Source organism: Gymnodraco acuticeps, unplaced genomic scaffold (assembly GCF_902827175.1).
Source record: "Gymnodraco acuticeps unplaced genomic scaffold, fGymAcu1.1, whole genome shotgun sequence".
Classification (NCBI taxonomy): Eukaryota; Metazoa; Chordata; class Actinopteri; order Perciformes; family Bathydraconidae; genus Gymnodraco; species Gymnodraco acuticeps.
In genome coordinates this window covers 1,281,911-1,308,122 of record NW_022989755.1, presented here as the reverse complement: position 1 = coordinate 1,308,122, position 26,212 = coordinate 1,281,911, and the positions used below count along the sequence as shown (strand labels likewise).

Here is a 26,212-nt window from a genome sequence, read left to right as displayed (position 1 = left end):
ATGTTTCCCATTAAGAGGCATATATTTCATGGATCAAATCATCGCACAAACTCTGAGAGGGGTCTGCCTGCAGACCTCCACTCTCAGGACAGTTCCGGTGCAGACCTCCACTCTCAGGACACCTCCACTCTCAGGACAGTTCCGGTGCAGACCTCCACTCTCAGGACACCTCCACTCTCAGGACAGTTCCGGTGCAGACCTCCACTCTCAGGACACCTCCACTCTCAGGACAGGAAGTGCACGCTAAGAATTCCAAAATAAAATCACCACTATCAGTACAGTGCCACTTTCCAAACAGGAAATGCACGCAAATACAAAATAAAATCGGATCGTGACCATAGATCTTGACACTTATTATATACATATGTTGGACACAGGCCGTGGGGGGACACCCGAGGGCAATGTCCCCGGTAGAAACCGGGTGAAATAGCCAAAAAAAATTAAAATAATAAAACCGGGGAAAAGTGAAAAAAGTGTCCGAAAATAGGCACTCGTGAGGCGGGCAGAGTCCCCTGTCATCTCCCGTTACATTCCTCCATGGTGTCATTTGAGCAAAAAACTTTTACGAGAACCAGGCTGGGGGGGTCAAAAGGGCTTGACCAAGGCCGACCCAAAGTGCACGGTGGGCGGACTCATCACCTTCGTGATGAGTCTCCATTGTGATTTTAAAACTTCCATCAAACGAGTCCTTCGGTGGGCGGGGAAAAAAACGCGTCAGAATCGTCACTTCCTGTACTGACAGTGGAGGTGTCCTGAGAGTGGAGGTCTGCACCGGAACTGTCCTGAGAGTGGAGGTCTGCAGGCAGGCTCCCATGCAAACTCTACGCTTGAATTAATAAATGTAGCAAAACAACTCTTTCATTCCACATAAGAACATAGTTTTTCTCCCAATAAAATAAGCATATTCTAATGCATTGCTTTCAATAAAAAAGATTCTAAAGAAAAAAAGATTCTGAGGTACTTGAAGATCGTCTCAATAGATTTTAGAGACAATTCAAGCCAAGGTTCACATCCATAAGGAAATAGCGAAGAAGCAATAGCTTCATACACATAGAGCATTTAGTCTAATAAAACTTTTTTCTTTCTCCTCGAAATCAACTTTCGATAAGGTCAGAGTACTTCAGAGGTTTATATATAATAACGAGTACAAGAACCCACACACGTCAGGAAGAAAAGAAGGAAATCTACGATAAAAACGAAGCAAAATAAACACAATATCATAACTTATTTCTGCAGATGCATTGAGTGTCCTATTTATTCATTTATCAGGGATCACATAACAAAAACATGACTTTCAATACTTGAAGTTCTATGCATGAAACAGCATTGTATCATCCCGATCCATGGGCAGGTTTCCAAAAGCAAACCAGTACATCACATTTTACTAAGATGATTGCAACACTGCTCACTATCTAGTAGTCACATGCTGCATATGATATTTACAATACAGGTGTTTGATTAAGCAAAGATGGTTATTCATTTGACAATATTGATTGCATTCTTATTTGAAATTGGCCGATTTAACCAACATGATTTATGTGAACTCTGAGAAATCAGATCCCACAAGGAATGATTCATGACATATTACAGGATGTTATTTAATGAACTCCTGTATACATCATGTTAGTTATTGGTCAGTACAAAGAACAAAACAGATTCCCTCCTTTGTCACTGCCAGTAAGAAGAAAATATGAATTATTATGTTGGCATTTATTAACAGCTTCCCCTCAGCGGGCTGTGTCACTGCGTCAATGACTTATAACATAATGTTCAGACCTCAAGCTGAATTTTGAAAACAATTAATTAATAATAATAATAATGAAATGAAACAAGAGAATTATGATACTGTACCATCTTAAGCAATATCAAATTGATAAACAAAAATATTATTGACGTACAAATGATGACGTACAAATGATATATAAACAAATGATCTACCTAATTACACATCCCACCCCTTCTCCCAAAAAGACCTTGGAAATGTCAGCATGTTACGAGGGATTCAACCAACAGAACTGTTAGTGGTGGACTCTATGCAGCTAACAGACATCATATATTAAAATCTTCATCATGTACCTGAAGGTCTTTTTGTAAAAATAGACATTATGTAGTTTGGATTTCTTTCATCTACAGAACTTCTCGAAGCACAATATATTGATGCAGCTGCTAAACTTGATATAAAAAAAAGAGAGAATACAGTATAAATACATGGTTTTAGATAAGAACATATCTGATCAGTGAAAAAGTATTGAGGATTTGAGGCCAACTGACAGACAATACTTCATTCTATGGACCCACTTCTATCTGTACTCAATAAGTATAGTTTTGTTCCCTTTAACCTTGCTGTACAATAAACCTTCCCCCTCCCCCCCACTAGGCTCGGCATGGAGCATGACGGACAGGGGAATCGCTGTGCTGATGAGACCAGTATGGGCAGCATTATGGCGCCACTCGTCCAAGCAGCGTTCCACCGCTATCACTGGTCACGTTGCAGCAAGCAGGAGCTCAATCGATACATCCAGTATGTTCTGTGTCTCCCACTCCATCACTTCTTCACTGCACATATTGCTTTTTACGCTGCACAGTTTATGTGTGAAGCAGCCCTATGTAATTTTTTATTTTTTTTTTACTTACTCCATATCTCTCCAAAGGTCTCTATATATGACACTGTTGCTCTTGTCTTCTCTTCAGCTCATATGACTGCCTGCTGGATGATCCCTTCAAACACAAGTGGCCCAAGCTTCCTGAGCTCCCCGGAATAAATTATTCAATGGACGAGCAATGCCGCTTTGATTTTGGTGTTGGTTATAAAATGTGCACCGCTGTAAGTCCTTTATACCTGTGTCATCCCTAAATTATTGATTGATTGTTTTGATTTATGTACCCCTTTAATCAGCAGAAATCCCATGAAAGTCTATTACATGACCAGAAAAGCTGTGAATGCATTACAAGAGATAATGGTATGATACTACAATACAAATACCGACTATATAGACACATTAACTGTTTTGAGGTTTTACATTTAAGAGACAGTTGTGCTCCAATAGAAAGGCAGGAAACTTCTTCTCAGTGGAAGTCAACACGGACACCCAGTTTGTAATATATACATGTTGCAATACTCTCATGAATAGGCTGAATCACAATTGTGTAACCTCAGTCTGCAATTTAGGTGACCTTTATTTTAATGAAAACCTTTCATTTCTTTAAATTATTCAAACCAATGGAAATGTTCAAGGGCTGAGTCTGTTAACATTTCCAATAAGAATAACTGAAGCTCATAATCTCTGTTCTTTAGTTTCGAACCTACGATCCTTGCAAGCAATTGTGGTGCAGTCACCCCGACAATCAGTACTTTTGTAAAACCAAAAAAGGTCCTCCGGTGGATGGAACCGAGTGTGCCCCCGGAAAGGTGAGAAATATCTAAATCAGCTTTCAATTATTCTTTTATTTCCCTACAATGGAGCTCTCTGAAGAGGGGAAATTATGAGAAGTACTGAAATGGTTTCAAATGTCACTGATGATTAGTCTGGACTTTTTTTTGACGTTTCTGTCTTTATTTTCGAACGCTGGCTTTTCTCCCGTCTTTGTGATATTCTTAGTGGTGCTTCAAGGGCCATTGCATCTGGAGGTTCAGCCAGCAGCCTCAGGGCCACGACGGGAGTTGGGGTTCCTGGTCAGATTTCGGTTTCTGCTCCAGGACATGTGGAGGTGGAGTCCGCTCCCGCAGCAGACAATGCAACAACCCACCGTGAGTTCTGCTGAAAAAGAGAACGCACTGAAACGAAAATCAGCTACGTTTTCGGGGGCCAAATAGTTTATATGCTCCCGGTACGTTCATCCAACAGATGGTGGCGTGCTGTTAAAGTATGAATGCGGAGCTGGAGAGCAGAGGGAGTTTTTGATCCAGCGCTGGCTTTGATTAAGTTGGCTGAAACAAAAACTTTACTTCAAAGTGTTAAACCAGTCCGCTACTGTTTTGTATATATGCCAACCTGTTCGTGTTTATATTAATACTTGATGAAATCTTATTTTTGTTTTAGTTCACTCCAACTGATTATACAGCCTTAACCATTGTTATCCATGGTCGACTGTAAGTAGGCCTACGTGGGCGCATAATTATAACGGAAAGTTAGATTAGATTTTTACTAGAATCAAAGACAAATTATGAACGTTTTTAATCATTCAGTGTGAGTTATTCAGTTCACTGTGATCGGCAGGTTCCTGGTTTGTTTAATAGGCCACGGCAGAGCTGTTTTACACTAAGAAATGTGTCTCCTGTTTCAAAACAACCATAATATAAGGCAGACTCGCTTGTCCGAGACCAACTTTGTTAAACTTTCCCCTAGCAGATGTGCACGGATAGGCATCAGAACCAGTGATGTTCAGAAATGGTGAAATCATTACGCTAGGGGTGTATGATCAACATTACAATACCACAGTACAAACTAGCATTGCTCCCACACACAGTTGTGATTGCTATGGTTTATTCATAACCAGTATCAGATTGACTGACCATTCGAGTAGAATTATAATACAGTTTGACTTTTTAAAGTTTTGTCCAGTTTTCAGCTGCCTATACAATTCCCAAGAACCAAAGAATATTATCAATATTACGTCTCATAAGGACAATAAGTGATCATTACTGTAAAATGTATGACGTACGAGTAGAGAAAAATATATAGAATTAATTGAAAGGGTCACTGCAGGTATCTATCTTTTTATATATTTGTGCTTTGGAGCTGTTGTGCACATAATATTTGTTCCATCTCATAAAGCTCCCATAGTTTTCAAATCCAGCCAAACCTCCTGGACTCACACCAGGAAGGACAATCTTTGGATCTCTGGGCACATCATGATGAAAAACATCTTTATTTTCTTGTTGTCATCCATCAGGCCTGCCTATGGAGGTCGAGATTGTCCCGGTTCTGCTTTCGACTACAAGATGTGCAACATGGAGGAGTGTGCTGGCCCTTATGAAGACTTCCGAGCTCGGCAGTGCATCCAGAGGAGCAACAAATACCACAAAAACATCAAGCACACCTGGCTGCCGTACGAGCACCCAGATGGTAAGCCTGTACAGAGCGAAGCAGAGCTGGCTCTCTCTCTTTCGGAGGTTTGCTTTAGAGCCACAACAAGTGGACAGATTACATTTGCAGGAGGGACTGCTCTCACGCATATTTAGATTCAGGTCCTGCTGATGTCTTTCTCCGAGTCTCAAAGGTCCCCTATTATACTGTTTTTCATCAATATATTATAGGCCTCAGATATATACAAACTCGTCTCGAAATGTATTGTGTACATCCCATAATCCCCTCTGTTTCAGCCCTGTTTCAAAAGTGCTGATTCTCTGTCTGCTACTTTAGATGAAAATAAGGAGCCCCTCCCCTCTGAGAGATATTTGGTTAAAAAGAACACAATGGTGCTCTAGGAGGAGATTCAGGTGATAAGGGGGGGGGGGGGGGGGGGGGGGTTACCTTGGTTGGTGATTGGCTAACGGTTACACAAGCCAAAAAATCATAATCATATAGTGGACAAAATCCGATCAGCTCATTTTCAGACAGGTTTTTATATAAATGGATCAGGACAAAAAGTGAGCGAATCTTTTTTCCTGAAACTTGCAGAATCTCTTTACACAGAGGGACAGGGGAGTGGATTTTGTATAACAGGGGACCTTTAAGATTTTTGCAGGAACCAAGGTTTGTGTTTTTGTCTTTTCAGACGCCCGTAAGTGTGAGCTCAGCTGCAAGTCAAAGGAGACCGGAGAGGTGGTGTTCATGAACCAGGTGATGCATGATGGGACCCGCTGCAGCTACTCGGAGCCCTACAGCGTGTGCGCCCGAGGAGAGTGTCTGGTACGTAGAAACTCAAATGACATGCACTCAGACACACACCAACTTAGTGGCACATTAAAGGCCTTATAATACATTTGTATGAATGCAAAATACATTGTTTAAGATGCTTAGTAAAAACCATAAAATGAATATGAATTTATAAAACATGCAGTTCTGTCTTCTATACATGTTCTATGGCCAAGATCAGATTTCTAATGCATGAAATAATATATAAAGTTTAGATATTGAACTTGCCCTTATTGCCTTTACTAGAGTGTCTTTTTATGATTAAAATAGTGTCGTTTGATGAGTGCACACCTCAGAATGCTGCTCCAAACACACAGACAAGATTTTGTCTCAGAATTCCCCTTGGACATAAAGTGGAGACTTATATTGTTGCTGCTTGGCACGCTTCTTAAAACCCACCTCTTCTCCTTAGCGTTTTAACATTTGGCGTTTCAACATCTTTCAGAGTGTTGCTTTTTTGCATTTAAATTGTTTTTTGTTTTAACTTGTACTTGTTTTATGGTGTGTGAGCTGAGCTGTGTTACTTTTTTGTATGCTTTGTTGTATCTATTTGCCTGTACAGCACTTTGGTCTGGAGGTTTAAAGTGCTTTATAAATACAATTGTATTGTATTGTTATGTCTGGATGTGTTTCCAATTTCCATCATCTTAAACCTCCAAACACAGATGCGTACAGCGTTTGCACATGGCATCATTTTCCCTATGAAATATCTCAGTTTGCATGAAAGTGTTGCCCCTGTTTGATTGCTTTCGCCTTTCCCCCTCGCAGCATGTAGGCTGCGACAAGGAGGTCGGCTCTTACAAACAAGAGGACAAATGTGGAGTGTGTGAGGGGGACAACTCACACTGTCGCACCGTGAAGCTGACTCTCACTAAGACCCCCAAAAAGAACGGTAATTATCATCATTTACATTCAGAAAAAAACAATCCAGTAGCCTGAAACATATCTCCTCAATCCTCTGTGTTTGCCTGTCTTTAAACAAGGAAACAAAAGGTTCTGCTCCAAGTCTTGATTCAGAAATAATTGGCTGCTAATACAGAAAATGAGCCTGCTGTTTTAGGCTCCCTGCTAATCAGTGTCGTGTCTCTTTCTTATTAGGAATGCTGAAAATGTTCGATATCCCAATGGGAGCTCGCCACATTGTTATCGAAGAAAACGAAACTTCCCCTCATATAGTTGGTGAGTATGTTCTTTTTCGCCAAACCAGATTCTTAGTAACACAATTGGTTTGTGACAAGAACTCAATAATATAAAACCCAAGTTTTTCCAAGGGTTCTTTTATTTGTCTGTATGTGATTGTGTGTGTGTTTGATAACACATCAAATGTTTGTTATTACTGCGTCAGGGTGAGGCTGGCTGTACAATGTCATTACAGACCAGAGCGCAGGGTCAGCGAGTTCAATGTCTTTACTCTATACAAAAGGACATAAAGGTCCTGTCCACCCAAAACACGCAAAAACATGAACAGCTTCAGATTTTAAGATTTCTATCTTTGTCATTTTCTTTCACTAGTCCAAAAAAATGCATTCAAAAATGATATTTGGAAAACAGCACATTTTTTTACCAAAGTTTTGAAACAAAAGGCTCAGTCCAATAAAGGTGTTTATACAAAGAACAAAGAAATATAATTACAATTTGTTTTCCCAAGAAGCTGCTTTCTATATTATTCATTCCAACAGATTATCAGAGACATTTGTGTATTCATCACAGGTGCTATTCTAATGTAATAAAAGGAAGACAAGCTTTTAGATTTCAGCTGCACTGCTGCACTAATGGCTTTCATGAAGGCGTTTTGCATATTGGAGTACAAAGCAATGTGTGAAATGAGACTCCATAATGTTGAGAAATTGCAACCTTTCAACTTACAATAGCTCTCTGTATGGCCGACGATGGTGAGTCAGGATCTCGTGACATTCAGCCCTTTTCTCTCCGCTCTCCTCTGCTCCTTTCCTCTGGCTTTTATTAGCTCATGGGAATTAGAGATGACATACAACTTGGAGAAATTACTGTTGGCTAACCACAGCGGCAAACATCTCAAAATGCATACTTACACGTTCCCTGCTCAAGGGAAAATCTCAGAGTTGTTCTGCGGGGGAGAGATTGATCCCAAATGACTGTTTGATCGTGGAGATTTGTAACGAATGAAACTATAACTTCACCATGTGAACCCTCTCTTTCTCACAACACGTTATATCTTTCACTCATCATCAACAGCCGTGAAGAATCAAGTTACTGGAATCTTTATACTGAATTCAAAAAGTGAAGAAGCGGAAACAAAGACCTTCATCGAAAACGGTTTACAGTGGGAGTATTCCCTCGATGGTGAGAAGGAGACGGTGAAAACAACTGGTCCTCTGCATGAAGGCATCGTAGTGCTGGTGAGTGGGACTGGAACACGCTCATTCTTTTTCCCTTGAGCTTTTTTCTGAGTTTAATTGTTTTTCTAATAACTGTCCTTCACTTTGTTGCAGGTAATTCCTCAGGAAGAAGACACCAAGATTAGCCTGACGTATAAGTATATCATACATGAGGACCTGTTACCGCTTATCACCAACAACAATGTTCTCTTGGCTGAACTGGACACCTATGAGTGGGCACTGAAGAGCTGGTCTCAGTGCTCCAAACCCTGCGGGGGAGGTCAGTGAAAGCCTGTGTGGAAAATGAAGCGATTACAGCTGTGTATTTGGAGTATATGTGTGTTCAGAAAACAGAACACATAATGTTAATTCTGGAGTTCGTGAGGTTTTTTCACCATGTTATCGTCCAAAGTGGCGAAAAGTCTAATTAAGATCTATTCATCAATCTACTGTTGCAACAAAAATGGTTCCCAAATTGGGATTCATAAAGTACATCTTATCTTATTTTATTATCTTATTAATGGATTGATGAAAAATTATAGATTTCTCTGTTTATGCATTATATGTAAAATTATTTTTGTTTCTTTTGGACAGTCAAAAGAAATTCAAATAGAACTTTAGGCACTTGCAATGGGTATTTCTTTCACTTTTTTTCTAACATATTAAACAATAAACAGTATATGGAATACATATTGAAATGATCAATCGATAAGGCAAATAATAATTACTTGAGTACTAGATGATGAACGTTAAACATCTGGATTTCAGCTGTATGTAGGTAACTTATCTTCATGTATGTCTCACCTTGCTGTTAGATTAACTTTGTACACTTTTCCATCCTTCAGGCATACAGTACACAAAATATGGATGCAGGAGGAAGAGTGACAGTCGTTTGGTTCATCGAAACCTTTGCGAGACCAGCAAGAAGCCCAAACCCATCCGAAAACGCTGCAACGTCCAAGAGTGCAGCCAGCCCTTGTAAGTGCCCACCTGCTATAGATGCTTATATATTTGAATAGCTGGTGCAGCAATAACGTGGTAATAGTAATGTTACACTGACAAATATAAATAGGGAGAACATGTAATTGCTTGGATGATTTTCAAAAGATCCTGCTGTGTTGACAGGTGGGTGGTGGAAGAGTGGAGTCCCTGCAGTAAGACCTGCGGGAAGCTGGGCTACCAGACCAGGGGGGTGCAGTGCATGCAGGAGCTCCACAACGGCACCAACAGAGCGGTCCACAGCAAACACTGCACCGAGGACCGGCCGGACACCAGGAAGACCTGCAACCACACCACCTGCCCCGCCCAGTGGAGGACAGGGGCCTGGTCTCAGGTGAGCAAGTTCAACCTTAGTCTAGTTGCAAGGAAAGTGTTGACAAAGTGACTTTAAGCATTACTAAATCAAAGCTCACAAACTAATAATTATTCAACTAAAGCTACGATTTGATTTCAAGCATGAAGGGCTGATTTTTGGGGGGAGATTTGATTTGTTGCAATAATTCCACTTTGTAATTCATTTGTTTAACTTACCTAGGGATACAGTTAGCTCGGTAGAATTTATATTACTCATTTTTTAAAAGCTTGCATCAGCATAGCAACTAAAAACAAAAGCAATCTAGAGTTTTTTGACCATGATCCTATGCCAAGTCTTAAAATATATATGGATAAACGAACTGGATACAGTTTCTGGCATAACATTAAAAAGTGCCAAAAATGACTGAGGAATGAATAAAGGAATATAACTGTTGTTTTAACGGCATCATTATCTCCGCTCACAAGGGTGTTGTCCTTGCTCACATCCTGTCGGAAAAATATCACGGCATTCTTAATTTAGTCAGCTATTTAAATCATGACACATGCATCATTTTCCCGCACTAAAGTCAAATGTAAATCAGTTTCCTATCTCTCCGTGTGTGTGTGTGTGTGTGTGTGTGTGTGTGTGTGTTTGGGTGTGACAGTGTTCAGTCACCTGTGGGGAAGGCATTCAGCAAAGGCAGGTCGTTTGCAAGGCCAGCGACAACACCATTGGAGAATGTGAGGGCGAGAAGCCGGAGACCGTCCTCATTTGCAAACTCAATTCATGTCCAGGTGAGACGCGCATAATGTTCTCCGGCAACAAGATTCACCAATTTAGCAGTTTCCTGTCTGTGATACATACACTGTTGGACAAACTGCCTGTGCATGTTATAGTAATCTCCTTTTCATCATTAATGCTAATGGACTCTTTCTGAATAACCGAAAAAACATATGATTCCGCGTCAGGCACATTTAGTCTTAATAACATTGTGACGCCAGCTATACAAATATTATGTGAGGGATTACATCTTTCTAGATGGAACTGTATGATAAATCAATAATGTTTCAAATATATTCTAACGACAAGTTGTTATACTAGAGTGAAGACACTGGTACAGGGTGTCCGCGGGGTCTTGAAAAGTATTAAAAGTTGATAAATCAGTTTAGCGAAAATTAAGGCTATTAAAAAGTATTAAAAAGTATTAAAAAGTATTAAAAAGTATTAAAGGGCATTTTCCAAGGTATTACATTTTGTAGCTTGTTTTCAATAAGTATATAAATTGTCCAAAGAGGTTGTATTCTACAGTGTGCCTGAATGTAATCATTGCGTAGGTGTGTAGTGTGATTCTGTGTAGTTTATTTATGGCATCCCGTTGGATTTGACGTCATCTGAACAGGACATCGTACGCTCACTGCTTGATAGCGCGAAGGTCCGTTTACGCCGGTTGTTAAACAACATCGTTATGGGGAAATGCAAGTTTGCGTCCAAATGGTTGGAAGATAAGGAGGAAGGACAATCAATACTGTATATAGTCAATGTGAGGTAAAGTGTGTCGCCAATGTAACCGGTTAAAACTCGAAGTGGCGATGAGGTCTTAAAATGTATGGAAAGGGTCTTAAAAAAGGTTTTAAAATGTATTATATTTGACTTCAGGATTCCTGCATATACCCTGTGGTATGAGATAAACTAAAAAACCTTAGGATCCATTGGTACCAGAAATGTTATGCTAGCTTGTAGAAAGGAAGGAGCCTAAATTATGCTTGTCACTACCCCGATCTGCCGCCCTGCCCTATCTGCAGTGTGCATGTGCGAGATGGTCCGCCATATTTGACAACTACATACAGCAACCCAAGTAGGACACTTGACACAGTGGCTTTTGGCAAAACACAAAAAGAAAACTCGAGAGAGATGAGTTATTGTTATTACAACCTGACTTCACTATTATTTAACAACTCTTTTTATTGGGTTCTTTTATTTGGGGTTAAGTACATTGTCAGAATAAGTCAGAAATTGATTTAACTTCTGTTAGACAGCTATATGCCATACATTTTTGCATACATTCACAGTAAATATGTATTCAGTATGATAGCTGTCTAACAGAAGTTAAATTCATTGGTACCTAAAGTGGTACAAAATTGTATAAAATTCAAGGAATTGCTTATGAACATCGTAGATAATAGGGGACAGATGATGGAAAACGTTTATTTTCGTCAAATACTCTTCACTTTTTATCACCCCCTGGATAACCCTTGTTCCCTGCCCCTTTAAAAATGAAGGGACAGAAAGCTAAGAGGTTACAGACAAAGAAGCTTTTAGATACTTAATGGGAACAGTCTATACTCAAAGAAATGTCAACTTATTTTTCAAATCATTTCTGCACTAATGCCCTCCGTCAGTTCTCTTCAATGTTCCTCTGTCACAAACAGAAAGAAGAAGTACAGGTCGTGCCCTGTGGAGTTGTAAATAGATCCAATATTTATTATACGTTTCTAAAAAGATGTCTCCATCTCCTTTCAGCAGCAAGAGGTTGTCAAGAGCTTCTCTTTGATTCCATGGTTGCTTTTTTGTTAAGAATATTTTTTCGCACACATTTGTTCCCCACTCCAGGTCAGCCAGTGTCTCCTCTCACAGTTGAAACGATGGAAAACTTCACAATAAAAGATGAAGCAGTACACCAAAGGGCTCCTGAGAACCCAGTCCACAAAATCTCTTCAAGTAAGTCAATATGTAATTTCTTTCAGAAATGGATAACTCCCTATTAGAGCTTTTTACTTAAGTGATCCTAAAGTAAGAAATCTACTGTGAAATCTTATTTTCTTTCATTCATATCAGTAATATCCTCTCCTCTCTAACCACTAGATGAGCCGTGTCTGGGGGACAAATCGATTTTCTGTCAAATGGAGGTTCTTGCTCGATATTGTTCCATCCCTGGATATAATAAGCTTTGCTGTGAGTCTTGCAACAAGAAAGAACACTTCGCCACACATTCTCCAGACCGCCAAAACAGCCCAGTGGCCTCGGCTGAACCTGAGACCTCCGCTCCTTTTCACCCTGCGTCCCCCAAGGCTCCGCAGCCCGCCACCACCCAGAGCCCGCCGCAAACCACTAAAGCTGTCGGCAGACGGCTTCGCTCGACCCCCCCCGGTGCCAACCACCGCTGCAGCTTCTGAAGCCCCCCCGCCCACAGGTGCCGCTCCGCCCCGGGGACCCTCCAGCGACTCAGACCCGGGGCCTCTTCTACCTCCAGGGCCCACACGGCCCACAGCAGACTCCAGTGGAGGTGCCGCTAAAGAGCACAGTCCAAACAGCACTTTAGGCCCAGTTGCTGCCAGGTCAAGAAGGGACGCTTTAGGATCCGAGAGGGACTCGAGTCACAGAACCCTGTCAGCTCAGAAATGAACAGTGAGTGATGTTGTGAACATGCTGCTCAGTGAGACGCTCTCATACATCAGCTCGCCCTTCTGCAGCATCTGATAGACTTGCAGTCTTGCTGCAGATATTTTCTTTCTTTTTTTTTTTACAAAGGTTTTTTTTCTCCTACGCCAGTGAACATAGACCAGACCAGCGATGGTTACCTCATCAACACGTTGGCGGGATCTGTGTGCAGCGCCACTCACCCTCTGTGCTTCAAATATGAATAAAGAAGGAAAAAAAAGTTGTCAGGTGCTGAACTAAAACGACTACAAGATGTGTTCAAAATGTGATGACTGCATTGCTACATTCATGTTTTTATCTGTGTACAGTTGTGTAATCCTGTTTTTTCAAGTGCATTAGAACTACTATTGAACTTGTATTGTGAACATGTGAGGAGAGGTCAGAGGCCATGGTTTTGAAGGTACACGTGTCAGCTGTGAAGAACAGAGTGTGCCACTGAAATGATAATAGACCATGCCAGTGTGAAATTATAATCAATTAATACATTGCTATGCGATTAAGTCATTAAATTAGCATTTGCATGACACTCAATCTAAAGTAATTTAACAGATGACAGGGGAAGAATTTAAATTGCAAATGTTCTGAACTTCCCTTCACTAATGTCTGCCACGAATCAATATTAACAGCAAAATGCAGGTGTATCTTATTCCATTCCGCTACATGAAAAACAAAACAGTAGTAGTAGTAGTGATTTTATGTAGTGCGTTTAAAAAGAATTGCTAAAGGATGAGATAATCAAACAAAACAACACTTATTTTTCTGGACGAATAATATGGCTGGCATCTTCCTTTTAATGACTCCTGAATTTAAAAACAGTTTTCCCAGTTTAGAACAACATGTGGCACCTAAAATTCCATCCAACACTGTAGAGCAGAAACATGTGTCACTGTCTTTAGCAGACACTCCGTGCTCCTGTCGCTGTAGCACATTTTAATATTGCATTTTTTTTTTAAAGAAAAATGCTCTTATGCAAATGAGTGGCAACTAACCCTTGGCAAACAGCTAGGACTTTCTGGAGTCTTGTCGTCGCCATGAGGTTGCTAACAAACCTAACTAACTCTTCATAGATGCCAGGCATTTTTTTAATAAATCATTCAGATGCAAATAAATTGATAATGGCTCAAATGTAACTGATTATAATAAGACACCTGTTACATCTATAATTATTCCTATGGCACACTCCAGACTCAATAACCATCTCTCCTGGCAGGGAGCCTCATGGCTTCCTGTCCCCGGTGCTCTTTTTTTTCATGGTTTTGTTCCCAAATCCAACGTACTGGTGATTATCTTCACTGGTAAAAAATAAATCATGACTGTCTGCAAGCCAACCCCACTGTAGCATGCCCAGGTCTGCCTTTGGGAGTCAGTCACTTAACGCTTTAAAAAACTCATTGTTATCTTTTTGTAACTGATATATTTTTCAGATAATAATGTATATAGTGTAAATTTCAAGTTATGAAAAGAAATAAGCAACCAGGAATCGACCATAAAGTATGTTGAAAGCATATGTAAAAATAAGTCTACAGACTGGTTGGTCATACTGCTACACCATTCCTGCATTGCAGTTCATAACTTCATTATGTGTATTGTATAGTTATTGTATATACGTACGTGAATGAAAGCTTTAAATGTTAATATTTATTGAATTTTTAAGTGGTATGGAGAACAAAGTAAAACCTGTTTGAAAGAACTCAGATTCCTGTAATTTCCTTTTTCTTCTACATACTTTTTGTAGCTGTTCCTTGCTTTACTTTAGAGTTTGAACTACTGCACTATCTTAAGAAAGGTTTGTAAAAGCTACGGAACACAGGTCTCCTTGGTCTGAAAGGAGGCATCTGCCGTTCAGCGTTGCTATTAATGTTGTATTCCAAATATGTGTACAAGGTGGCGGATGAAAATGAATCAGGCAAAAAACACTTTATTAATGTTGTCCATTCAAGTGCAGGCACTCATTCAGTTAGTCGGTGTCAACAGACAATGGATGAATCCTAAGCAGGAAATGTTGAGGTTTGAGTGGCACACGCTGACATTATTTCCTATTATAAGCCAGCGGCACCAGTTACTTTCTGTCATGCTCTGGAGGCTGTCACTGTGCCTCCATCTCCCAACCGTCCCCAGAGAGTGATAGGAGTGCTCCTGCGGTGCGGTGTCACACAAGCTCAGCTAGCCCAGGGTGGCCCTCGCTGTGAGACGTCTGCGAAGGTGTCTGGTGAAATCCAGCTGTGCCCGGGGCAAAGCCTGATTGACAATGGACTTTGGCAGCCAGCCCTGAGAACAAAATAAACCATTGTGAGACCATTGAATTGTACTTTTTGACTGTCAGAGAATAATTGACAGCTACAAATATTAATCAATTACACATTTTGTTGTTGTCAGCACACACTGAAGAAAAGCAAAGCAGTAGGCTACCACAAACAAAACAGTAACGTCAAAAAGTATAATTAAAAAGAAGTAATACATAAAAATGAAAGAGGTAAAATATTGTTTCTAACATTTCCCCAAGCTTTCAACCACAGGGAAGGATCTGTATGTGAATGGAGTTAGCTTAGTTGTCACTCGTAAGACAGCAAGAGCTAACTGCTAAGACTGAGTGGCACCTCAAAAAAGCTACTGGACTTTGGGTTTCAATCGATGACATGTTTTACTTTTATAAAGTCAGAGGACACAAAACAGACAGATAAAAGAAAACCATTGTCAAAATTGAATCGGCAGATGGAGAGATGTTACTTTAAAATGTTGTATAAGGTATAGGATGATGACATCATTAGGGTTATTTTGTCAATTCACTGTTTTAAGGATAACAAATCTACTTTACCAATACATATTTACAGACCTAATGTAGGCTATAACATCTGGAATGTTACAATTGTCGAATTAAACGTTAAAGGTCCGATGTCATGCTTTTCCGGTTATTACCCGTCCCCTTGTGTGTTATCAAGGTTTTTATGCATAGTCACAAACCCTCAAAGTAAACCCTGTAGCGAGTAAAAATCGAACACAGAAAAGACCTGTCTATGCTGCCCCAGAACGCCTCGTTGGAGATTTCTCTTTTTCCATTGTTTTCTTCCTGGGTACAGTGACATGCCCATACCCAAATGGACTGAAATGGACCCATTGGACCAATCCGTGGAGCTCCTCACACACACACACACACACACACACACACACACACACACACACACACACACACACACACACACACACACACACACACACACACACACACACACACACACACACACACACCACACACACACGCGCGCGCACACACACGCGCACACACACACACACACACACACACACACACACACACACACACACTCTCAGCGGTGAAACTGTGACGCGCTGGGGGGATGCTAGTGGAATGGAATTATGATCAGTAGAAATGGCCATGACATGGGACCTTTAAATTAGGCATCTTCTCTAATCCACCAGTAATGGAAAGTAACTAAGTAGTCTACCATGGCTGAAGGTAACAAATTACATTAAGGGCATTACAGTCTAACCATCAAAAAGTTCTGATACTGTACACTGTGAGAATGCACAAAAGAAAGATGATCATTAGCTCTGCAGCATGAAATAACGCTGCTGGTGTGTTTACGGTCGCAGGAGGGCAGAGCAGAGCACCCAAGACGAGACACTCTGCACGCTGAGAGCACTCGAATTTTTTTTTTAAGTTTACGACTGTCGGTTGGGTGCAGTTGCCATTGGGGATGGCAGCTTTTTAATAGTATCCTTAAAACAATGCAAAAAGTATTATAATGCACGCGATAGTTGGTTAAGGTTACCATTAATGTACTGTATGCAGAGTTGAAAAGAGTTCCATCTATCTTATTTGAGCAGTGATTGAATGCACCACAAACCACCGAGCACTTTAAATGACACACCCACCCATGCTGTCTCTAGGCTAGCTAACATGCTAACCTGCTGAGCAAATTATACATGTAGTTCTGTAAAGACTTACTGCTGCTTTGATATTTATTCGATTTCAAGTAATCTTTCAGCTCAACATTGGTAGAAAATGTACCTGAAAAAGATTAAGGAGGATTTGCAGTTCTCAAGACTAGCACGCTCTTTACACAGGTGAGTACAACAACACACCTGTCCTGACGTAGGCTCACTGTGTAGGCTACAAAGCATGTTTTGCTAATCAAAGATATAAAAACAGAACTAATACTGTGCATCTTAATTTCTGTGTAATATATCTGTTTAAACCAAGCAGCTGTGGTGTTTATATTGTGTTGTCTGTATGATTTGGTGACTTTTTCTTCTGCTTTTATTCTGTAAGTAATGTTAGTTTATTTATTTCTGTGGCTTTATAATGGTTCTTACATCCGCCGCTGCTCATACATCTTTAATATTGAAATTGTTATTCATTTTTGTACAATTGTCTGAGTTCTGTCTATTTTTAATCCTACAGTGATGGGCAATTGTACATTTTTGATGTAAAACCGTGAAATCTAACAGAATTTTGTATATTGTGATAATAATAATTAGTTTTCTATTATTATTAGATTCTCTATAGGAGTCTATGAGCGGATTTTTTATAAATGTGACACAATGTTATACATTTCATTGGTGTCTGGCCATTTTGATTTAAGACCCTATATAAAAAGCGTTGTGTAGTTGGGACTCTGCCAACTTTCCCCTCTTAACTTTTAAGATGATGTAATAACAATCTATATTTGAGGTCAAAATACCTCTTGATCCTTAAAATACCAGTATTTTTCCACTGGAATTTTCACCTAAGTTAACAATATGAGAACTCTTTCCAACTCTTGAATCCACTAAGCACCAGCTCTATCTAATTCCACGAACTGGGCAGTTTATCTTCGTTATAAAATTAGCTCTTCAGTTCTCACTTGACCTGCTATTGTTGATTTAGTTTTCTGTCCATCGCCCTCCGCTTCTCTGATCTGGTTCCTCATCTCAGTTGCCAACAAACGTTGTTGTTATAATTTCCGCCAAGAGATTTTGCATGCAGTCGACTGTGAGTGTTTTTTGTGATAGTATTTGTGTGCGGCATAGTGTGACATCTGTCTGTTTGTCCTGGTCCGTTTTTGTTTGCCTGTCTATTCGTTCATTTAATGAACAGAATATGCATTGATGCATTAGGGCTTTACCAACATTGGTAATAGTTGGAACAGTGTGTGTAAATGGGTTTGTATTTGTCTGTGTAATATGGAAGATTTAGTGTTTAGCCAGCTGGAGCTTCGCAACCAGGGGCGGTTCTAGGGGGGGACAACAGGGGCCGGTGCCCCGTAAAAACTGACCTGTGGCCCCCCTGTGGCCCCCCTCCATAAAAAAGGTTACAATATTACGATTTATTGGAACTAAATTAAATCAGAGACCTGGATGTACAGTGGAGATTAAACTGTGCATTACCTTATATGCAAGCAAATACTGTTTATGTTTTTAATTCAATTGTCACTTAAAGTAAACAAATACTCTAAATTTTAAAAAAACTGAAACACAGGACTGTAACTTAAATTGACTAAAACAAATACCTTTACAAAAACAAATACCAATTACTGTATTTTATGTTTATGTAACCGTGGCCGTGCACACAACAGCTAAACTTTACTTTACTTTACACTGTCTTTGTCTTTGTAACCCGGTTTTATTGTGCCCCTCTCATGAAATAACCGGCCCCAGCCTGGCCCCCCCCAGTAAAATTGGTCTAGAACCAGCACTGTTTGCAACAATGTGAAGAAATGGAAAAAGCATCTTCAAGTTAATATACACAGTTGCACTCCCATCTGTGCAATATGTATTAACACTCTTATTGCAGTCAATGGATATTGTAAGTACTTGAGTCTGTATATAGTTTCTAATTATCTCTTACAATGGAACAGGCAGTACATATGAATTTACCTTGACGTCCATATTAAGAAGCCATGTGAAGCGGCTTTTTCCTGTTTCATCGCCCAAAGCCTGAATGATTATGCAGGTTGGTCCATCCTCAGCTCTGTAAGCATGCAAACAAAGTCAATAACTCTTTGTTTTCAATTAGGAGCGCCTCCTCGACTCAAAATGCGTTTTTTTGGCCTTGGTGTTTCTAGTGATGTTAAAGTCACTAATCATTAGTATTCAAACATGGTTTATTATAGATAATGGGATTACAGAAATTAATTAAATCGGTTGTGCTCATTACAGTTAAATGCTAATGCTTATGCTTGTTCTACTCGCTAATCATTACCATGGTGGTATTGTGTTTGTGAGCTATAAGGCATTTATCTCAAAGCTACATGTTGCCATCTGTACGAGCCTCAAAGAACTGCCTGCATTAAACTTGTTTATAGTGAAAACTGCAACATTTACTCAGCTGAGTACTTTACATATAATGGATATACAGATTTGCTTTTTTCCACCTTTTGTTCTATTCCTCTACCCTCACATTCATCAAAATCCTCTGACCCCCATCTGAATATTTGCCTTTTGCGGTGCTGAGCATTCCAGCTCAAATGTAAATGTTAGAACAAATAAAACTCTACGCTAGTTTATTACTGTAGAGTTGAAGACATTTTTATGCTTTCTACTGACATCTGGAAGACCGAGATTACTCTACTCCTATGCTGTATATTATGGGAGAAAGTTAAATCACATTCAAGTGAATTCCAACATGTAATGATTGATGCCAACTGAAATGGAGTCTGCGTATGATCCTACCTCACAAAGCCTGCCTGAGGTGGGAAGGACGCCAGCTGAATCGCTGCTCCTCCAAGATAAACGCTGGACTTCTGTTTGCGACTGTGTCTGACACTCAGGAAATCCCTTTGGCCAATACGATTTCCCGCTGTCTCGGCTGAAACCTCGTGAGTGATTATTGTTTCAGGCCCAACATGCTTCAGAACCTACAAGAGACACAAATATCACATTTAGTTTGCAAAACACTATGTGGACAGCAACAATTACAATGGGATGTGTGCATTGTTAGAATACTTTTATTTTTTCAAAGATATAGCATAAAGCCAAAGAATTATGGCTTAGAAAATAGAAATGTAGTCTATAAATAAAGCCCTTCAGATAACGTTTTAAATTAGGTACAGATCTTCAAACCTGTGATGCTTAAAGGTACCCTATTATACTGTTTTACATCAATATATTCTAGGTCTCAGATACAGTATATACAAAACATGTCTCTGAAGTGTTTGGCTCGAAATACCAAACAGATCATGCATTGTAGCATCCCATAACCCCCTCTGTTTCAGCCCAGTTTCAAAAGTACTGATTCTGTGTCTTTTACTTTAGATGAAAATAAGGAGCTACTCCACTCCCTCTGTGAGATATTTGGTTAAAAAGAACACAATGGTGCTCTAGGAGGAGATCCAGGCGATAAGGTGGGGGGGGGGGGGTTACCTTTGGTGGTTATTGGCTAATGTTTACACACGCCAAAAAATCGTTATGACATAAAGTGGCTAAAATCTGATCAGCTCATTTTCAGACCGGTTTTGATATAAATGGAGAATCCTTTTACACAGAGGGGACACATGTTTATGTATAGAATTCATGAAAAAGTGGATTTTGCTTAATAGGTGACCTTTAAATGGTACTGTTATGGTATTTTAGGTCATAGTTTCACAGTAGGGCAGGCAATATGGAGACAATACAATATCACACTATTTCTGATCAAATGCCTCTTGGATATTGCGACAATATTCCATGGTTTAGCATTGGTGCTTTACAAAATATTCACACTATGCATTTTTAGATGAATAACCAACAGTTATTATAGAAAGACGATATCTAGTCTCATATCACAAAATGTATATACTATTGACTATCACAGTTGATCAAATATTTAATGTCAGCGACTCACTTTGATCTGCTGTATGCTCGGGTTCCACTGGTGCATCTCCTCCACTCTGACAAACAGGAGGTCGTAGAGCTCCTCCACGCTGGCTTCCAGCACCGCCTCCAGCCTGAAGACCTTCCCGGCCCCCGCCACTACTTTGCTGCAAATAACTTCTCCTTCGCTCTACAAAGGAGCAACAAAACAAGCAGACATATTCAATCGTTACATGATGCACATGTATTAGATGTGGAGAAGAAACACAAAACTTGAATCCGATGGATGTTACCTCTGTGAACTCGACCTTCCATCCTTTTGTGTCTTCCAGCATGCAGAGAGCTTTCCTCATTGCTTCTTGGCCTTGTTTTACACAAAAGTCTTGATCTTCTTTCAAAGGCTTTACATCTTCGGGTCCAGGCGCTGTAAAATATTCTTCTTAGCAATCTCAAGAGAACACTGATAACAGAACTGACTTTTTTTGTTTGTATTTTTCTTACCATTATACTTGATTCCACCATGTGTGCTCATGTGAGGTTGGACCCGTCCCCATCTCTGCAGGTGTGTGAGCTCCTTGCCTATCACTGCCACAGCTGTGCGTTGAAGTCCTGCAGGATTGAACAGTTAAGAGAAACAAAAGCTCAGTTGTCCTTCCCAGAATGCAGTATTTGCGTGAAATGATATAAAGATAAACATCTTTTATCAGATTACTGTGAGTGACAACCTGCCAGACTCCTCAGATGGGGGTAGGAGATTCCACAGCAGAGCTTTACAACAGCAGGCAGCATGGTGTCAGTCTGTGGCAGTGACAGCAAAGCAGCTGTGTGTGTGTCTGCTCTTTATATGGCCCGTGAAGGTCTCCCCACAGAGATAAGGGCCAGAGAAGAAGATAAGACCTGGTCTGAAATCTGTTTGAAGGCCACACTTGACAGGAGTTTTATTTACTAAAACTCAGTATTAAAGGAAAGGGAGGAAGACCTATCAGTAACAGTTTTGGGAATTTTGAATCACCGTTATAAAACCTAAACCATGTGGGAGAAAAATACCTTCTTGGCATCTTACTTTTAAATGTGCATAATAAAGATTTTTCCATGTTACTTAACCATTTTTTCCTATATCTGGGAAATCCTGTTAAATGTTTTACCTTTTTGAAAAATAAAGTTATGGACATGTCATTGGAATAAAATATAATGCCTAAAACAATTAGTTTTCTACAGAGCCCTGGAGGGTTCATAGAGAGAAAAATAAATAAAACGTGGCCACGTTTTACTTTCTCGTGCGCACGCTTTAGTAACTAGTGCGCACGAGTTGCTAAAGCGTGCGCACGAGTTACTAAAGCGTGCGCACGAGTTACTAAAGCATGCGCACGAGTTACTAAAGCGTGCGCACGAGTTACTAAAGCGTGCGCACGAGTTAATAAAGCGTGCGCACGAGTTACTAAAGCGTGCGCACGAGTTACTAAAGCGTGCGCACGAGTTACTAAAGCGTGCGCACGAGTTACTAAAGCGTGCGCACGAGTTAATAAAGCATGGCCTCGTTTTGTGTGTGTGGGGGGGGGGGGCATTTGTTTATGATAGTATAGTTTGTTCCGGTGCACTCCGGCAGGACTATAGCACATCGAGATTAAGATTAAACACATTTCTTTCACTTGGGAATACACTTAACTATGGGGAACCAGATTTGTTTAAAGTACTGTTCGTGGTAATTTGAAAACAAATGCCGGTGGTGTCGGATACACACGAACACGCACACAGAGCGGAGCTGAGCACACACACACACATCATGCGCCCCGGTGACAGGACATCTCCTTCATAAAACGAGGGAGAATACTCTGGTAGTTCGATGTGTGTATAGGTGTGTGTGGTTAAACGTAGCAGCCTCGATCTCTATTCAGCGGTTCTAATGAAGGGAAACGCAGTGAAGTAAACAGTAAAAGGCACAGCTCTTTGCAGCTGGTGCTGCTCTTCTCAGATTCTGCTGAGTTTCATGTTACTGCCTCCAGTGCCCTGTACGACGAAGCCAGTTCAACAGACCCTGGACCTGGACATGTTCGATTTACCCGGCTTAACTAACCCTAACAAACGCGATGTCGATAAGTGGTCCTATGAAGCTGGTTATCAACTCAGTAAATCAACCAGGGTTTCTCTGTCCGGCTGAGAGCGCGTTCACGTGAAAGGGACGGGGTTAGCAACATTTGACCAATCACAAACATGGAGACGCGTGCTGACAGCGCAGCGTCATACTTCATGAATGAATAGTGTAAATAGCAAATCCTGCTTCGTAGTACAGGCCACTGGTGCCGCAGAGATTTCATAAAGTGAAGGAGGTTTTCCTTCTATAAAACAGCTGTGGGCAGCAGATACTGTGAGTCACGGACAGGAATCCCTCAATTTTAATAAAACGAGGCCACGCTTTATTAACTCGTGCGCACGCTTTAGTAACTCGTGCGCACGAGTTACTAAAGCGTGCGCACGAGAAAGTAAAACGTGGCCACGTTTTATTTATTTTTCTCTCTATGAACCCTCCAGGGCTCCGTAGTTTTCCCCCAAAAAACATTATAAACATCTTTTCACCTGTTTATGAACAAAACCACTTTTACTGGGTTTTTATTCATTTTCTTTTGAATCTGTAATCTCTGCAGAAAGCCTATAACCAAGGGACATAAACAAATATTTTTCATACAAAGTTGTCATTACTTCTAAGTAGTTGTGTGACACCGACTAATGTTATGTGTTTTCCGCCTGCTTGAGAGCACAATTAAGTGTTTTAGTGCTAAAATCTGGAGTCTATTAACATATCTCTATAGAAAGATGAAAATAGAATCCTGTCACCTCCCAGCGTTGTGTAGGATAAACACAATACACTAATGGCATGAAGGTGACAAGCCATGCAAGTGAGAGTAAATAGGAAAACCTTGGCAGCATGATTATTTCTCAACGGATGAGTCATCTTTAATCAATCATCCTCTGAATCCCCAAATTATTTTGAATGAGGTTTATATGAAAGAGACAACAAGCTGTAGCTCATTAGCAAAGGAAGTCCTTGCCCACCAATCAGGCAAAATGGTAATAAATGGATGTCAAAGATTGTATAATGAAACTAGAAACAGCATTGAGGCTCCACCACTCAGACATTTGTGCTATATGTGACGCATACATACGTGGGTGATCGAGGGAGAGGGGGAGGTTAATCCTCCAGCGTGACTTATTCTAATGACTTTTATTTTGTGGAGTGAAAAGCCAGGATTCAATATTCTCATGCAGGAATGTAAGGCCAGCGTGATTTGCATAAGTGGCTCATAGAGTTCGGAGACAATTATTTTTGCGTGAATAATAATGACTGGACCCAGCTTTATAGTTCAATTTTATTATAATGATATATGTTTCAATGTATCCGTCCATTCATTCCTGACTCTTTTTTTTTTTCAAAGTAAAGGCTGGTTACAATGTAATTTAATTGAATGTATTCAATAATTAATTAATTAATCTGTACTGTCTCTAGTACATGGTAGGGGCTCATCACTGCACCTGTGTGAATTATGACCCCAGACAGTATAGTTTTTCATAAATTCATTGATTCATTATTAACTCATTCATCTCATAGCATATCATTTTTTTAATGCCAGTAACAATTTCTGTGTAAAGAATCTTATGATTTCTAGGTACAATAAGGCTTTATGATTTCATTATTCCTATTTCCATTTTTCCATTCAACCATCCAACAGTCGTTGCTAGTTACCATGTCTTTGTGGATTACAATTACTGATACTATGGTTTATGTTTTTATTTAATTTCAATAATTCCCCATCTCTGAACTGATTCCTTTTCTTGGTAAACTGAGAATCTTCCATATGCCCGACTTCAGACAACTATATACTTTCAACTCCACCCGCTCACTTTAGAGGGGCTCCACCTCTCTCTCATCATATGATATGAGTGTGGTCTGTGTGTGTGACGAGTTGTTGGATCTGGAAAATATTTGGGAAAGAGCCCGGTGCCGCCCTCTCTTCCCAATGCTGCCTTGCAGCTGTCTCTTATCGCCCCGAGCCAACAGGTGTCCTTGTGAGAAGGATTTGTGACGTCAATGCTGACCAGGCCTCAAACTGAAGTCACCAGGGAAGAGCCATGGCAAGGACTTGTTTCATTGCCAAAATAGGCCTTCATTATGATTTGTGTGATAATTTGCAGTTTGAGCACAACATCTGAGCTATGTGTCAGAACACTAGGCGGCACAATCCTGGATATGCATCCATTGGATAACACCAAATGCTTCTGTGGCATTAAAGGCAACACTTAAAGGCCACTCTGAAACGTGCAGTTTTGCTTTATTGGGGGGGTCTGGGGGGGTCCGAAAACCAGTCAGTATCTGGTGTGACCACCATTTGCCTCACGCAGTGCAACACATCTCCTTCGCATAGAGTTGATCAGGTTGTTGTTTGTGGCCTGTGGAATGTTGGTCCACTCCTCTTCAATGGCTGTGCGAAGTTGCTGGATATTGGCAGGAACTGGAACACGCTGTCGTATACGCCGATCCAGAGCATCCCAAACATGCTCAATGGGTGACATGTCCGGTGAGTATGCTGGCCATGCAAGAACTGGGATGTTTTCAGCCTCCAGGAATTGTGTACAGATCCTTGCAACATGGGGCCGTGCATTATCATGCTGCAACACGAGGTGATGGTTGTGGATGAATGGCACAACAATGGGCCTCAGGATCTCGTCACGGTATCTCTGTGCATTCACAATGCCATCAATAAAATGCACCTGTGTTCGTCGTCCATAACATACGCCTGCCCATACCATAACCCCACCACCACCATGGGCCACTCGATTCACAACATTGACATCAGAAAACCACTCACCCACACGACGCCACACACGCTGTCTGCCATCTGCCCTGAACAGTGAAAACCGGGATTCATCCGTGAAGAGAACACCTCTCCAACGTGCCAGACGCCATCGAATGTGAGCATATGCCCACTCAAGTCGGTTACGACGACGAACCGGAGTCAGGTCGAGACCCCGATGAGGACGACGAGCATGCAGATGAGCTTCCCTGAGACGGTTTCTGACAGTTTGTGCAGAAATTCTTTGGTTATGCAAACCGATTGTTGCAGCAGCTGTCCGAGTGGCTGGTCTCAGACGATCTTGGAGGTGAACATGCTGGATGTGGAGGTCCTGGGCTGGTGTGGTTACACGTGGTCTGCGGTTGTGAGGCCAGTTGGATGTACTGCCAAATTCTCTGAAGCGCCTTTGGAGACGGCTTATGGTAGAGAAATGAACATTCAATTCACGGGCAACAGCTCTGGTGGACATTCCTGCTGTCAGCATGCCAATTGCACGCTCCCTCAAAACTTGCGACATCTGTGGCATTGTGCTGTGTGATAAAACTGAACATTTTAGAGTGGCCTTTTATTGTGGCCAGCCTAAGGCACACCTGTGCAATAATCATGCTGTCTAATCAGCATCTTGATATG

The 26,212-nt window shown here is 40.7% G+C and overlaps 2 protein-coding genes across 3 annotated transcripts in view; one reads left to right on the top strand and one right to left on the bottom strand.

The window, feature by feature from the left end:
• Positions 1-14,637, top strand: part of LOC117543637 (A disintegrin and metalloproteinase with thrombospondin motifs 14) — a 57,633-nt gene extending 42,996 nt beyond the window's left edge. The window contains 16 exon segments of the mRNA XM_034212034.1: positions 2,378-2,521; positions 2,692-2,824; positions 3,296-3,409; positions 3,600-3,748; positions 4,894-5,066; positions 5,719-5,852; positions 6,627-6,750; positions 6,957-7,037; positions 8,073-8,236; positions 8,330-8,495; positions 9,061-9,193; positions 9,341-9,548; positions 10,174-10,303; positions 12,120-12,227; positions 12,372-12,649; positions 12,651-14,637. Coding sequence (XP_034067925.1) covers positions 2,378-2,521; positions 2,692-2,824; positions 3,296-3,409; positions 3,600-3,748; positions 4,894-5,066; positions 5,719-5,852; positions 6,627-6,750; positions 6,957-7,037; positions 8,073-8,236; positions 8,330-8,495; positions 9,061-9,193; positions 9,341-9,548; positions 10,174-10,303; positions 12,120-12,227; positions 12,372-12,649; positions 12,651-12,911 — 2,500 coding nt within the window. The 3' untranslated portion in view covers positions 12,912-14,637.
• A 212-nt stretch (positions 14,638-14,849) lies between these two features.
• Positions 14,850-21,536, bottom strand: star2 (steroidogenic acute regulatory protein 2). 2 transcript variants are annotated; one of them, XM_034212045.1, is made up of 7 exons: positions 21,461-21,536; positions 21,237-21,344; positions 21,029-21,159; positions 20,767-20,925; positions 19,617-19,801; positions 18,822-18,915; positions 14,850-15,215 (listed from the first exon to the last, which is right to left on the bottom strand). In XM_034212045.1, the coding sequence occupies exons 1-7, from the start codon at positions 21,522-21,524 to the stop codon at positions 15,111-15,113; spliced, it is 846 nt and encodes a 281-aa protein (XP_034067936.1). In that variant the 5' UTR covers positions 21,525-21,536; the 3' UTR covers positions 14,850-15,110. The 2 variants fall into 2 exon arrangements, with proteins under 2 accessions (XP_034067936.1, XP_034067945.1); XM_034212054.1 differs by lacking the exon at positions 18,822-18,915.
• Positions 21,537-26,212: the final 4,676 nt, after the last annotated feature.